Here is a 15,676-nt window from a genome sequence, read left to right as displayed (position 1 = left end):
AGTACTATTGAAGGAAGCTTAATTTTGTAATGGCCTATTTAGTTGTCGGTAAAACGCATCGATAACCTTGAAGTTGTCAAAATTCTCAATAATTACCAACATTTTCTTCATATTTTCTGCCAAAAGAAACAAATTTCTGGTTGAAAAAATCATAGACTCATTAAGTGGAATATACTCCATTGGTTTCATGATGTTGATATGTTCGTTTGCCTTTGGTAAAATCATTTGCATAATTATAAGTTCCGTCTGGTTAGGTGGGGTTGACAGCTTAAGAGTAAATAAACTTACCAAAGTTCTCACGTGAAAATGACGGTACAACTAGAAGAATATTTATTTTCAAATAAATAATTCGATGCATAAAACATTTGACGTTATCACGTTCAAAAAAGAATCTCACCTCAAAAAATAAATAGTGCATTTTAATATAAGCATGGATCAAATTCATAACCTATAAACCTCATGAAGTTACATAACTTTACTATTACTCGGATGCTTCTTCCTCAATTAAAAAGAAAATAATATTTATAGTGAACCATAAAAATGATTTTCTAGGACAGCTAAGAGAGTTTGTTCATATACTCATTTGTGTTTGTGGATAACAATAATGAGCGTCAACCACTCTTTAGCACCTCACTTCATAATTTATGTCAATCATAATAAATAAATAAATATTTTTTCTTTACAATAATCTTCTCCTGGACCTATAGATGTGAACTGAATTAATGGTACACACGGCATAAGCTGCTGAATGCCAATAAATATCTTCTTGTGCTTATAGGCACATGAAACTGCATTGTGTATTTTCACTTGTTATATCATATATCTATATTATTTTTCAGTTTATTAATAGGGATAATTGTGTAGAATAATAAATAAATAATATAAAATAAATATAATAATTATGGTTTAATTTATTTGTGTTTTATAGCAAATTGTTTGTCAGTCTCTCTCTTCCTCATATTCTCGCTCGCCACTCTCTTTCTTTCGCTCGCTTCCTGTCGCTCGCCTCTCTCGCTTTATACAATAGAATTGTATAAATTGTGTTTCTAATTGTATAAAGCGAGAGAAAATTATATAATACACATATAAATACATATATTTTCGTTCTATACACTTATAATTATACAATAGAAGTACTCCCCTGCCCAAGTCTCTTTTGTCTTTCTCTCTTTCTTGTTTTATACAAATTCAAATTGTATATCTCTTTCTCGTTTTATACAATTCGATTCAATTGTATATTCCCTATCTAAGTCTCTTTTGTCTTTCTCTCTTTCTCATTTTATACAAATTCAAATTGTATATAATCGTCCATACACTTGTAATTATACAATATAGATATTTTCTTTCTCTTTCTCGTTTTATACAAATTCAAATTGTATATAATTTCTCTCTTTCTCGTTTTATAGACTTCGTTTTATATAATTCGCTTTAATTGTATATATATAGCGAATTATACATATATATGTTTACTATGGAGCGAAATTATGCAAACTTTATTATAACATACAAATATAAATTTTGTGTTTGCTATATGTAAAAGTTGTCCTTAATAATATCACTATTAAAGAACCTTTACTTGTAATTCCTTTTTTTATGTAATCTAATAATAGTGAAAAATCACAAATATACGTAAATTGTAAAATACATATCCTTCCAAACAATGTAAATTTCAGTACAACTTACCTATTATTTCGTTTACCCACAATTTCACTACATATAAGAATCTCAAATTCCAAGCCAAGCAATTTTTACAAAGTTACAAGTGGTAACAATACAATACATACACGCACATAAATCTGATAAGTATACCCTCAATAATTATACACAACAGAATTAATTCTCGAGTTGACTTCTCACACGATCACTCAACTAATAATTCTTACCTCAAAAATCACTTTCTTTGTTGAAGAAAACTAGAATCAACAAGAGAGATAATTTTGTGAGAAAATAACTATTTGTTGAATAATCAAAGACGATAATTCTCATATTCTTGAAGCAAACGTGTAAACTTGAATAGGAAAGAAATAAGACCTTGACATCAGAGCTTGCCTTCAATCCGTGCATTTGTAAGCCCAACACAAGCATCCACAAAATCTTCATCAATAAAATCAGTAGAATATATTTGTAACCGATCACCATAACCCCGACAAATACACTCCTTTATAAACAACCTAGCATGTGGACGAATCCGATTCGTCACCGGTTTCACACACAACACCGGATTATCTGCCTGAGGCGTTACCGTATTCTCCACTCTGTAAAAATATTTCCGGGATGTCACCGGATGTTGCTCACTCAAATGCTTCATATTGCTCTCGAATTTTGTTTCAGGCAAATCAGTGTCAATCCAATTGTCCTTTAAATACCCAGCGCTCCACAACGAACTTCCATGTTTTGGCTGAGCTGATTTTCTTGGTTTCCAAACACATATTACTCTTTTCGGCAATAACTCTGCTACTGTCTTGTTGAAAACAGAGTCGTCTTGGTGAATAAGAAATTCCCCCAATTGATTCTCTAAATACTTGTCGAATTCCGGTGGATCATCGTGTCCAAACTCTGTTCGGATCTCAAGAATTATGATCTCCGATTGGGTCTCAGATAAGAATTTCTTCACATCGTTGATCACAACATCAACGTTGTAAGAAACTAGAATACCATGACAGACACGACCATCTTTTTGAACTCTGATGTCAAGAACACGGGTGCCCATTACCTGTCAAAAAATAATTAAATAAAAAAAAGGTAGTCGATAATCACATAATTTAATAAGATAATCACACAATTCAACATTACCAGCTGATTGTAAATGGAGAGGGATTGTGTTCGGGCAAAAGGTCGAGAAATAAATGGGATCCCAATTTTGTTAGTTGCTGAATCATGTGTACCAGGCCAAACGATTTTATTCACATGAAGTTTATCGAGAGCAAGTGTTGACATCCAATTTTTCCTATCTCCTGGGCAATGATCACAACCAGGGAAATCGGTGTTATCTTTCTCCTTGAGATCACAAAGAAGTTTCTTCTGAGTACTGATTGCTCTTCTTCTTTCCATCTGTTTAGAGAAAAAAGAACCCATTTTCACAATACCTCAAAAAAAAAAAAAAAGCAATACAATCTCTTTTTCCTTTCTCTTAAATATTTGTAGTTGGAAAGCATTAAGGTTTGAGTTTAATATAACGCCTTTTTTTCTTCTTTTTTTTAATACATCAATTATTATGACTAAATAAAGTTCCTTTTCAGTATTTTTAATATTTATGTTATCTTGATATGTCTTCAAAGTGAATTGGTCCAGTTGTCTTAATTAGTTAGGGGTCCGCTTCGTTGGAATTATTGATACAAATTTAGAAAGTCACAATCGTTAGATTAATATTTTATTTTATGATTTTTGGATTGAATTTAATTTCATCATTTTCCCAATCGGCTGGTCAGGTATGTGTCAGAAGTGAGAAGGCAATTGGAGAATTTAACATTTTGATATTTACAATTTTTATAACCATAATTTAAATTTCAGCTTAAAAAAATAATCAAAATAAGTTATAAATAGATAGATAAATCCTTACATTACATTAATGCAAATAAAAATTCTATCAACAAGTTGAAATTAAAAATTATATTAAGCTCAATTAAAAATTCATAAAAAATGGATTAAGACGTGAATGAATTGACATTGAACCTAATCAACCCATAAAATTTTAAACGGATTACTCGCTCATTTCACATCCCTAATTAGTAAGGAGGGATGATGAGATTGTGAAAAAATGCCTATGAGTCCCGTGCAATCAAATAATCAATCAAATTATCCACATACATGATAAATCACACTATTTAATATGTACATGGGTATATACGTCTTGGGCTCAAGGAAATTAGCCAAACATCAATGACAATAGATGCATTCTTCGTTAATAGGGAAATACAACTCATGAGTTTTTTTTAATATTTAAAGAACTAAAATAGTTAAAGTGTATAGTTAAAGAATCAAATTCGATAAAAGTACACCATTAAGAAACCATTTTAGACAACATATTCTCTTCGTTGGCATTACTAAAAACATGTGCCAAATATTTCTTTAATTCAGATACTCTTGCTAAAGTAAACGTTGAAAATATATACTCATATATAGTGTTATATGTACAATGTATATCAACTACTAGTACAAACAAACAAAAGCTACTAAAGATAAATCATAAATTCTCTCATCAAAATTTTGGTTACTCTTATCCTTCCAAATAATGTGGAATTTCAGTACAACTTACAATAAGTTCATTTACACGCAATTTAACAACATATATAATCTGAAATTCATAAGCAAACATTATTTTACCTAGTAACAAGTATAATTAAAACAGAACCAAACAACATAGTTCACAAAAGAGAACACATAAATTCACCTTGTACTGCATGCGAAAAGGCATATTCACTTCAAAGTTTGCCTTCAATCCTTGCATTTGTAAGTCCAATACAAGCATCCACAAAATCTTCATCAATAAAATCAGTTGAATATATTTGTAACCGATCACTATAACCTCTAGAAATACTCTCATTTATAAACAACCTCGCATATGGACGAATCCGATTCGTCACCGGTTTCACACACAACACCGGATTATCCGCCTGAGGCGTCACCGTATTCTCCACTCTGTAAAAATATTTCCGGGATGTCACCCCTGGCTGCTCACTCAAATACTTCATATTGCTCTCGAATTTTGTTTCAGGCAAATCAGTGTCAATCCAATTGTCCTTTAAATACCCAGCGCTCCACAACGGACTTCCATGTTTTGGCTGAGCTGATTTTCTTGGTTTCCAAACACATATTACTCTTTTTGGCAATAACTCTGCTACTGTCTTGTTGAAAACAGAGTTGTCTTGGTGAATAAGAAATTCCCCCAATTGATCCTCTAAGTACTTGTCGAATTCCGGTGGATCATCGTGTCCAAACTCTGTTCGGATCTCCAGAATTATGATCTCCGATTGGGTCTCAGATAAGAATTTCTTCACATCGTTGATCACAACGTCGACATGGTAAGAAACTAGGATGCCATGACAGACACGACTATCTTCTTGAACTCTGATGTCAAGTACACGAGTGCCCGTTACCTGTTAAAAATATAATCAAGTAAATAAAAATTGTACGTAAATAAGCTTTGAAGAGATAGATCACACAATTCAACATTACCAGCTGATTGTAAATGGACATAGATTGGGTTCGGGCGAACGGACGCGAAATAAATGGGATTCCAATTTTGTTTGTTGCTGAATCATGGGTACCGGGCCAAATTATCTGGTTCACGTGAAGTTTCTCTAGGGCGAGTGTTGACATCCAATTTTTTCGATTATCTGAGTGATAATCAGAACCAGGAAAGTTACTGCTAGTTTTTTCCTTAAGATCATACAAAAGTTTTTTCTGAGTATGAATTGATTTTCTTCTCTCCACTTGTTTAGAAAAAAAAGAACCCATTTTTTCACAAAAGAAAGAAGAAGTAGAAGCAATTTAGTAGTTCTCTTTCTCTGAGAAGTTTTCTCACGTTTGTAGTTGGAGAAAATTAAGTTTTCTGTGTTTAATATTTATATGCATTATAACGCCTTACGAAAAATAAAGAAACTTCCTAATAAATATTTTTAATTTTAAATACTCGTGTATTGTTTGGACTTGATTTAGTTAGATATAGATTGGCCTGCTTCATAGGAACTGTCCTTCAAATGCATAGCAGGACATAAATTTCTTTAAAACGTGAGACATAGCTTATGAAATATTATGATACGAAAATATATAAAAAAAAAATATTCTCTTAAATAATTAGATAAAGAAAATTTAATTGAATCTCGGTTGATTACCTAAAGTACCCTCGATTTGTCATGATGTTCCAAATGGCAAACGCGGACGAATAAGCATATGCGACAACTTAGAATAATACCAAAGTTTCAACAACCAATATGAACACATAATGTATATTAATCAAAACATTGAATGTGATTATTGTAACATTTGAAATGAAAAGTATTAAAACGTGTAGCAGGTGAAAATGATCTGTCACTTTTAAAAGAGAAGATTTAAGTCATAAACAATTATAGTATATTGAATTTCTTATATTACTAGTGTGACTTTAACTTATCATAACATGGTGTGTATCATTTAGTATAGGTCACAAATCAGAATTGTTAAATAAAGTTGTTTGCAATTGTATAATTATAATTTTTATAGTATCATATTATTAATACATAAAACTTATAATTATTTTAAAAATGATAAAGAACTTCTTAATAATATATTGAGATCTATCAGATAAAAACAAGATTCATGAATTTAAATAAGACATGGCTAATAACTTAATCATGGGACAAACATGTACTTAGGGGTGACAAAGGGGGGATGCATATGGGGTGGGTTTAAGGCTATGCAGGACAGAGCGGGTTTAAGGTTGTGCGGGACGGGTGAGATGGTGTGGGTTGAAATGGATTTTTCAAAAAACTAATACGAGGGGTTATGTAATTTTATGTGGGTTCAAGCTTAATTTTAATTTTTTACATGTTATAAGAGAGATCAATATTTATTAATAAAATTTCTTTTAAGTTACTAGAATATTCAAAATAGTTAATGAAAATGGTTCATCAAAAGTATTACTCCTATTTCTTACATGTTTATCAATTGACATCTTTGAAAAGTCGCTATCATATTAAATTAATAAAAACTTAATGAAAAATAAATTCATTTGTATGAATTTTATTTTTAATAATCAAACCTAACTAGAAAAAGAAAATATGATAAAAATTAAGTGAGGCAGAGTGAAAAATAAAAAAGCTATTATACAAAATGAATTAAAATTTTTACGGATTAAGACCAAACCGCCTCACCCGATCAAGTGTCACCCCTGCATGTACTTCAATTTAGAAATGATTCGAAATTTAAAATCAATAACTTACAAATGGATACAGTTTTGTATAGTATATGACTAATGCATACATATGAGTAAACCAGTGAACAGTTTCCGTTTGGGCTTCCAAGCCCATTTTTATGGATTGGTCATATTTCTCTTTTAAACGGGCTTTAAGGTAAAGGCTTCTATGTAAGTATGTCAAGTTTATCAAGAACAGATGATGCTTAAACTATATTTAAAGTTAGGTTACTTTAAGGGCAACTTTCACATATAGCAAACAAAAAATTCATATTTGTATGCTATAGCAAACTTTGCATAATTGCACTCCATAGCAAACATAAAACTGTATAATTTGCTATACATATACAATTGTATAATTCGCTGGCCTAAATTGTATAATTCGCTGGCCTAAATTGTATAATTCGCTGGCCTATTTCGCTGCAATTGTATAATTTGTTTTGCATACAGTTGAATCGAATTAAAATGTATGTATATTGCATAATTATAAGTGTATAGCAAGAAGATATATGTTTTTCTCGCTTTATACAAAAACAGAAACACAATATATACACTTCTGTTGTATAAAGCTAGAGAAAATTGTATTTCACTGCAATTGTATAATTCGCAATTGTATAATTCGTTGGCCTTTTTCTCTGCAATTTTTGAAGTAAAATGTTTGTAAATTGTATAATTAAGTGTATAACACGAAGATATACATTTTTGCATGTGTATATACAATTTTCTCTCGCTTTATACAAAACAGAAACAGAATTATACACTTCTGTGTATAAAGCGAGAGAGGCGAGCGAGAATGGAGAGTGGCGAGCGAGATTTTTGGGAGAGAGACGCTGGCAAATTTTAGCTAATGTTTGCTATGGAGCACAATTAAATCAAACCCTAGCTATTCCATTTATTTAGGTTATTAGTTTGTTATTATATACAATTTTCCCATACTTTAATGAGTGTGTTAAAAACTTAAAATAGAAAAAGGGAGTTCAACTGAATTAAGTGGCACATAAACAAAAACTTTTTTTTTTATTATAAGAATTATGGTATTTTCTTATAATCTAACGAATGGTTATCATCTGTTGCATGATCAGTAAATTTGTAAAAGATCATTATACCACTACTTAATGTTTAACTATTGCTTAATCTAGTTTATATGAAGCCTCCACATATAAAAGATGTAGGATATGTATATTAAATTGCTAATATAGTATCATATAAAGTAATTAACTATAATAGGTTATAATTCTATATTTTATGCTAATCTAATTGATGAAATGGTTAATGACCATAAAAAAACATATTGAAATAAATTTTACGACTAATTTTAAAAAATTAAATTTTAACTATAACTTAAATTCAAATACTTGAATGTTACCAAATTGTTAGATATTCGACCAGACTCAATCTTAACTAAAATATAGTAAAATAATGAACTACTATTATTTATTGTCCGTCTCTATGTTTGTTATTAAGAGTCCCCACCCACACCTCTAAATGTAGCTAGAATATATCAAACTTATTTATCAATAAATATAAACACACACATAAAAAAATCTAATTAATATTTTTTGCGATAGAGATTTTTATTTATTATTAATTTAAATTTGATATAAATGAGAAGGAAGAAAGAAATGAAATAGTGATAGAGAACACGTGATAAATAAAGAAATAGAGTGTGATTTTTGGGAGGAGAGCATGTTTATGACCGTTGGATCTGAAATCCCTTAACCCTCTGAATCCGTCGATAAACCCCTTATCCTCTCAAAACTTCACCTACTGCTCTTCTTTTTCCTTTTTTCGCCTCTCCAGATATTGAGGTAACCACAACGAAGATCCTCTCTTTTCTCTCTTTTCACCAATCTTAACAAACACCTTTTTTTCTTTCACATCTTCATCATCATCATCGTAATCGACGTGGACGGATCGTAGTCGACATAAACTGGTACTTCTCGCTTTTCTTTTGGTTATTTTCTATTTTTTTTGTTAGTATCCTTTATAGTAAATTCTTACTGGGGGTTTTAATTCTTAGAAATGAGTTATCTGAGCTGTTTAACTGTGGTTGATTCAATTTCTGTGTTTTTAGTCTTTTTGGATTTGCTATACGGGTCCGACGAGATAATGTGATTTTTTGGGTGCTAGGGTTTATTTTTGGCTTAACTCATGGTGCGGATATTTAATTCTAGACGTATAGTTTAAGTTATTGTGAGATCTCATTTTACTATGGTTAATTGGGTTTTAGTTCGTTTGATTAGAATTGAACAGAATACTGATTTGTAGTCTAAGCTATTGTAAGATCTCATTTGATATGGTTAATTGAGTTTTAGTTCTTTTGGTTGGTTTATGGGTACTAATAGATAATGTTGTCCTGTGGATGCTTGGATTTTTTGCCTTGATTGTTGTTTGCTGCTGATTTGTAATCCTTGAAAAAAGGTTCTTTTGGGTAGTCTAAGCTCTATTTTAAAATTTTACAGTAGTTGATGGAGTTTTATCAGTTTGTATTGCTTTATGGGTCGGAATAGCTAATTTGGTCTTTCGGGTGGTAGCTTTTATTTCTTGATTTTTCTTTACTGCGGATAGTTTTGTGATTTGGTTTTATTTTACTGTTAACTTTTTGTGATTATAATTCTGTTTGATGTTGATTTTGTTATGTTGATCTAGGTTCTGTTGAAGTTTATTTATGATGGAAAATGGGGAGGAAAGATTTGGCAAGGCCCAAATGGACGACTGGAATGGTGTAGTAGATGAAACTGTTGAAGTGCGGCCGGAGGATAAGGTAGCTGTGGTGTCACATGTATCAAAGGAATCGGAAGGGGATGAAGTATTTGAGGAGGCAATTGAGCCAGAATCTCCTGGTTTTGCTGTTGAGGATGTAGTTGCTAGTGAGGGAAGAAATGATGGCAACTCTGGGGATATTAATAATTCTATTGAGGACAGTAGGAACTCTGAGTCAAGGGACAATGTTGAGAACTTTGAGGAAGCAGTTGAAGTTTTACATGAGATACAGCATGCCTATGATGAGTCTAATCAGAAGACGGATGTTATCTTGAAAGAGGAGCCTTCAGTTGAGAAGGAAAGTTGTCATGAAATCGCTGCACCGGATGAAACAGAAGTGGTTGAGAAGAATATCAAAGTAGGGAAGGGCAAAGATGACATGTCTGAGGTTGCAGATCTGGGTGCTGTTATAGAAACTGAAACTTCAGTGAATTGGGATGAAAGGAAAGATAATTCTGGCGAACCAACTGAATTTGAGAATGGAGTTTTCAATCATGTGAACTTGGGAGAAACTCAAAGTGATGATGATGCAAAGAAAACAAATTCTGATCAACAGGATCAAGAGGTTTATGGAAAATTGGATGCTCAGGATGCCGATGAAGCGAAAGCGGGTAATAATGTTCTGCAGAACCAGGTTCATTCATACAAAGATGCATTGCTGCATGACGAAAAGAATGTTGATGTGATTGAAACATCTGCTGTTCAGCCTGCTGGACATCAGGACACTGCTGACGTCCACAACAATGTCTCAGTTAGTTCTGGCTCTGTGCTGAAACATGAAGGAGATACCGAATGGGAAGGAGTGCTTAAATCTCTGGATTCTGATGTTAAGGATGAAGAGCAGAAATATATTTCTCTTAATGATGCTTCCACAAATGGTCACCTCAGTGAAAGCTTGAACCCAAGTGATGAACTCAAAGAAGAAGCAGGGCCTAGTCCAGAAAGGATTAATGGTTATAATATGAATGAAGAGCAGATAGATGTAGAAAGAACAGTGCCTAGTCCAGAACTAGTTAACAAGGATGAGGAGCAGCAGATAGATGGAGTAAAAGCAGTGCATAGTCCAGAACTCGTTAATGGAAGTAATAAGGATGAAGAGCAGCAGATAGATGGAGTAAAAGCCATTAGTCCAGAACCAGTCAACGGTAGTAATAAAGTTGAAGGGCAGCAGTTAGATGGAGAAAAGGCCGTGTGTAGTCCAGAACCAATTAACTGTACTAATAAGGATGAACAGCAGATAGATGGTCAAGACAACGACTCTGTTTCTATTCTACAAGGAGGTCACTTCCCCTTAAAGGCAGAAGTGACAGAAAAAGAATCAACTGGTCCAGAACTAATGGGTGATGCTTCTGATCATCAAGGACTGAAATTAAATGAGTCCCCTACTATGGAACCAGGAAATTTGAATGACAGGACCAATGAGCAGAAAGATGTTTCCGTTTCTGACTCTTCAGCTTCTTTGAACCATTCCGGAATTTCAGTTAGGGGTAAAGTGACTGCAGATGATGAAATGTCTAAATCATCAGAAGCATTGCCCTCTGACAATAATGAGAAGGTCTCGAAGGTTTCTCAAGATGCAGTTGTTGGAGTTGATAAAGTTGTAGAGAAGGAATCGGTTGATAAAGTTATAGAGAAGGAACCGGTGTCAGTTGTTGTAAAGGACCTGAAGCAAAGTGTTCCTAGGGTTAGGGAATCTGAAGCCAGATCTGCAACGGAGCATCCATCATCTTCCAATGCATCTGCAACTCGGATACCGGCACCTGCCGGCCTTGGTCGTGCTGCCCCACTATTGGAACCTGCTCCCCGAGTGGTTCAGCAGCCTCGTGTAAATGGAACAGCATCTCCAGCACAAAACCAGCTTGTTGAAGAATCTACAAATGGAGAGGCTGATGAATATGATGAGACACGTGAGAAGCTCCAGATGATAAGAGTCAAGTTTTTGCGTCTAGCTCATCGGAATGGACAGACTCCACATAATGTGGTTGTTGCCCAAGTCTTGTATAGATTGGGATTGGCTGAACAGCTGCGGGGGAGAAGTGGAGGTCGTGTTGGTGCTTTTAGTTTTGATCGTGCAAGTGCTATGGCCGAGCAACTCGAGGCAGCTGGACAAGAACCCCTGGACTTCTCTTGCACAATAATGGTTCTTGGAAAAACTGGTGTTGGTAAAAGTGCAACCATAAATTCGATATTTGATGAAGTTAAGTTTGACACTGATGCTTTCCAGGTAGGGACAAAAAAGGTTCAGGATGTTGTTGGCACTGTGCAGGGAATCAAGGTTCGGGTGATTGACACTCCTGGGCTTCTTCCTTCCTGGTCAGACCAGCGCCAGAATGAGAAGATCCTTCATTCTGTCAAACGGTTTATTAAGAAGACACCCCCAGATATTGTTCTGTATCTTGACAGGTTGGATATGCAGAGCAGAGATAATGGTGATATGCCATTGTTGAGGACAATTACTGAAATTTTCGGACCATCAATATGGTTTAATGCCATAGTTGTTCTGACACATGCTGCGTCTGCTCCACCTGAAGGCCCCAATGGTACTGTAACAAGCTATGACATGTTTGTAACTCAGCGCTCTCATGTTGTCCAGCAAGCTATACGTCAGGCTGCTGGAGATATGCGCCTTATGAATCCTGTTTCGCTAGTTGAGAATCACTCAGCATGCAGGACTAACAGGGCTGGACAGAGGGTGCTGCCTAATGGACAGGTTTGGAGGCCTCACTTGTTACTTCTGTCATTTGCATCAAAAATTTTGGCTGAAGCAAACACATTGCTTAAATTACAAGATAGTAGCGCACCAGGACAGCCTTATGCCACTAGAACAAGATCTCCTCCTTTACCTTTCCTATTGTCATCCCTTCTACAGTCAAGGCCACAGGTTAAACTACCAGCAGAACAATTTGATGATGATGATGAGGCTTTAGATGATGATCTGGATGAGTCTTCAGAGTCGGAAGATGAATCAGAATATGATCAACTGCCACCTTTCAAGCGCTTGACCAAAGCACAGCTAGCAAAGTTGTCCAAAGAGCAGAAGAAGGCCTACAATGATGAGTTAGAATACAGGGAAAAGCTTTATATGAAAAAGCAGTTGAAGGAAGAGAGGAAGAGGCGGAAGATGATGAAGAAAATGCAAGCTGCGGCTGAAAGTTTACCACCAACTGATCCCAGCGAAAATGTAGATGAAGAGACTGGTGGTGCATCATCAGTGCCAGTACCCATGCCAGACTTGGCGTTACCTGCTTCATTTGATTCTGATAATCCAACTCATAGATATCGATATCTGGATTCTTCAAATCAGTGGCTTGTGAGGCCTGTTCTAGAACCCAACGGTTGGGACCATGATGTTGGTTATGAGGGCATCAACGTAGAAAGATTGTTTGTTGTCAAAGACAAGATCCCTATATCTTTGTCCAGTCAGGTTTCAAAGGACAAAAAGGACACCAATCTTCAAATGGAAATTGCAAGTTCAGTGAAGCATGGGCATGGAAAAGCAACTTCTTTAGGTTTTGATATGCAGTCAGTTGGTAAAGACCTAGCTTATACTCTTCGCAGTGAGACCAGATTCTGCAATTATAGGAAGAATAAGGCGACAGCTGGTCTTTCAGTAACTCTCTTAGGTGACGTCATGACAGGTGGGGTGAAAATTGAGGACAGGTTAACTTTTAATAGACGGGGATCTTTGGTTGTGTCTGGGGGAGCCATGTTTGGCCGTGGTGATGCTGCTTATGGTGGTAGTTTGGAAGCGACATTGCGAGACAAAGATCATCCTCTTGGTCGTTTCCTCTCAACCTTGGGCCTCTCGGTTATGGACTGGCATGGAGATCTTGCTATCGGATGCAATTCACAAACGCAGATACCTATTGGACGATACACAAACTTGATTGGCCGTGTCAACATTAACAATAAAGGATCTGGACAAGTCAGTATCCGTTTGAACAGCTCAGAACAGCTTCAGATTGCTTTGATAAGCTTAATTCCACTTGTCAGAAAGCTGATTAGCTACTCTCAACCAGCACAATATGGATGATGATGAAACTAAGGCCAGACAGCTCCATACAACCATTTAGTGACTTACAAATCACTTCTTAGTGGCCATTAGCTGATCGGCATCACTGAACGTGAGTACTTTTTTTTTACCTAGTTTCTTTCTCAGCCATAAAATGCATGCTGTTACTTCTTGTGAGCATTTTATGAAGTGGTTTTTGTAACCTTTTTTATGGGTAAAATACGCTATTTTGTTGGTATGATAGTTATTTTCTTCCATGACAGTGGTACCGCTTTCTGGTTTCAATAGCTTTTGGGTTATTTCCATCTGTTTGCATAGTTTCTCAACTGGGTTCTGCAGTAGTTCTTGTTAAATTGCATTTGTAGTCCTTGTACTTGCATTGTATATGTATTTTGACTTTATACTTGGCCTTTACTCTTATCACACAGATTATAATCTTTGGTAAAGAAACCTTAGGTGCATCAAGATAATGATGCTGGTAAAAGTTCTATGCAATAAAGAAGATTTAGAAGGGGGAGAAGATGGAAAAACCCTTTTACCTGTTTCTGTTCCCATAATAGTGCATGACGTGATCTATTAAAAAATTTCTACTCTCATGTCCATAACCTCTGGTGACAATCATATATAGAAAGAATGGATGCCAAAAGTTGAAAGCATTTTTTATGTTTCTGTCTAGAAACATCCTTTTCCAATCTGATGAAGAACCTCTGTATTGATGGTGGATAAATTCTACTGTTCAAATATTTGCTCAAATGTCTTATTCTATGTTGGAGAATGGTGAAATTGATATTCAGAATTCCATCAGTTACCTAAAAATTTGTCCTACTGTGGTTAAGACTAGTACCTAGTGGAGTTGATTGTAAAACAACTTGTCTTATAGATATAACCTGTATCAAATGATTGTGCAATGGGCAGAAGTTCTTTGTGGGCATGCAAAGTATGCAAATAATTTGCTTTAAATTGATCAAGCCCAATTCCGATTAGTAATGCTGCAGGGTTGTACTACCATTTTGTTCTTCGCACCAGCTAATTCAGGTCTGCATTTAGTAATGCTGAACAATTAGACAACTGAATGTTCATCTAATTGGAGTGAGATCTGGATTAATTTATATGAAGTTTATTATTTACTGGAAAATGTTCCTATGGTTTTGAAGTATTATTTGCGTTGTGTTTAAGGAAAAGTGATCTTGTTATTGAAATGATGCTTCCCAATTAACAGCCATATTGCTGTTATATTTTTCATTTGACCCTTCTTTAAAGATGCAATTAATTAGGTTTCCTGTTGTAGCATAGGAGGAAGCAGTAGTTCAGATTAAATTGCTGTGTATTTCAGCTTTAGCTGTATATTTGATTCCAAGTTGTTTGCAAGGTGGCATGTTGTTTCCATGTTGACAACTTCCATTGTTGATATAAACTATCAATGTGCAGATGCAATTTTATTTTCTTGGTGAAGAAAGGAATGACTTGCATTGTCTGGCTTCGCTAGGAAAAGTGGTTTCCAGATCATCCAAAGGCATGCCATTGTAGCCTAAGAAGAGTTTAGCTTACGCTACGTCTTAAATTTCCAATTTTGTTTATTACCATCATGCTGAGATTGGCTTTGCTTGTTAACTCTTTCTGGTTATCCTCCTAGACCGAAACTTTAAGTCTTGTTTAGGTAGGTTTTTAATGTTGATGATGAAAAATGGGTTTAACATTATAGCAAGTAGCAAGTGCCGCTCTGTGGTCTTCTTTTCCCCAGATATATCAAACTGCACTTTTGTATTTGTCCGGTAGTGCCATCTTTGTTAACTTTTTCCTTAGTCTTGATATGCTTTACGATATTCTTATGGCTTGTGCTTGTATATTTATAAACAAAACATAAAGGCCAAGTGGAAGAGACAAAGCAGAATCATGATCATCTGCAGTCTCTTTACCAAACATGGTGGCCCTCAATTTCCCATTGCCCATAAAAATGGTCTTATCTTTCTTTGATTGGTGGCAGTGTTGCTGAAATCGATTAATAATTA

General features: G+C 34.7%; 3 protein-coding genes across 5 annotated transcripts; 1 reads left to right on the top strand and 2 right to left on the bottom strand.

The window, feature by feature from the left end:
- Positions 1-1,626: 1,626 nt before the first annotated feature.
- LOC107008570 lies at positions 1,627-3,199 on the bottom strand. Its single transcript, XM_015207666.2, has 2 exons — positions 2,794-3,199; positions 1,627-2,713 (listed from the first exon to the last, which is right to left on the bottom strand). The coding sequence occupies exons 1-2, from the start codon at positions 3,073-3,075 to the stop codon at positions 2,039-2,041; spliced, it is 957 nt and encodes a 318-aa protein (XP_015063152.1). The 5' UTR covers positions 3,076-3,199; the 3' UTR covers positions 1,627-2,038.
- A 996-nt stretch (positions 3,200-4,195) lies between these two features.
- On the bottom strand, positions 4,196-5,555 carry LOC107015712 (PI-PLC X-box domain-containing protein DDB_G0293730-like). Its single transcript, XM_015216074.2, has 2 exons — positions 5,176-5,555; positions 4,196-5,096 (listed from the first exon to the last, which is right to left on the bottom strand). The coding sequence occupies exons 1-2, from the start codon at positions 5,455-5,457 to the stop codon at positions 4,422-4,424; spliced, it is 957 nt and encodes a 318-aa protein (XP_015071560.1). The 5' UTR covers positions 5,458-5,555; the 3' UTR covers positions 4,196-4,421.
- A 3,061-nt stretch (positions 5,556-8,616) lies between these two features.
- Positions 8,617-15,490, top strand: LOC107032710 (translocase of chloroplast 120, chloroplastic). 3 transcript variants are annotated; one of them, XR_001458396.2, is made up of 3 exons: positions 8,617-8,825; positions 9,542-13,779; positions 14,096-14,794. XR_001458396.2 is itself a non-coding variant. In XM_015234291.2 (2 exons), exon 2 carries the CDS (start codon positions 9,561-9,563, stop codon positions 13,686-13,688), a length of 4,128 nt encoding a protein of 1,375 aa, XP_015089777.1. In that variant the 5' UTR covers positions 8,617-8,825; positions 9,542-9,560; the 3' UTR covers positions 13,689-13,952. The 3 variants fall into 3 exon arrangements, 1 of the variants encoding a protein (XP_015089777.1); XR_001458389.2 differs by lacking the exon at positions 14,096-14,794 and adding an exon at positions 15,096-15,490 and having other exon boundaries at positions 8,618-8,825; XM_015234291.2 differs by lacking the exon at positions 14,096-14,794 and having other exon boundaries at positions 9,542-13,952.
- Positions 15,491-15,676: the final 186 nt, after the last annotated feature.

Source organism: Solanum pennellii, chromosome 1 (genome assembly GCF_001406875.1).
Source record: "Solanum pennellii chromosome 1, SPENNV200".
Lineage (NCBI taxonomy): Eukaryota > Viridiplantae > Streptophyta > Magnoliopsida > Solanales > Solanaceae > Solanum > Solanum pennellii.
Note: the sequence above shows the minus strand (reverse complement) of the source record. Positions and strands in the feature narration are given on the sequence as shown.

What these genes read in the sequence shown, in the direction of transcription:
- LOC107015712 (XM_015216074.2), bottom strand. Translation starts at nt 5,457, where the DNA reads ATGGGTTCTTTTTTTTCTAAACAAGTGGAGAGAAGAAAATCAATTCAT. An exon ending in TGTCCATTTACAATCAGCTG is followed by an intron (nt 5,097 to 5,175) that starts GTAATGTTGAAT and finishes TATTTTTAACAG; the next exon opens with GTAACGGGCACTCGTGTACT.
- LOC107008570 (XM_015207666.2), bottom strand. Translation starts at nt 3,075, where the DNA reads ATGGGTTCTTTTTTCTCTAAACAGATGGAAAGAAGAAGAGCAATCAGT. An exon ending in TCTCCATTTACAATCAGCTG is followed by an intron (nt 2,714 to 2,793) that starts GTAATGTTGAAT and finishes ATTTTTTGACAG; the next exon opens with GTAATGGGCACCCGTGTTCT.
- LOC107032710 (XM_015234291.2), top strand. Translation starts at nt 9,561, where the DNA reads ATGATGGAAAATGGGGAGGAAAGATTTGGCAAGGCCCAAATGGACGAC.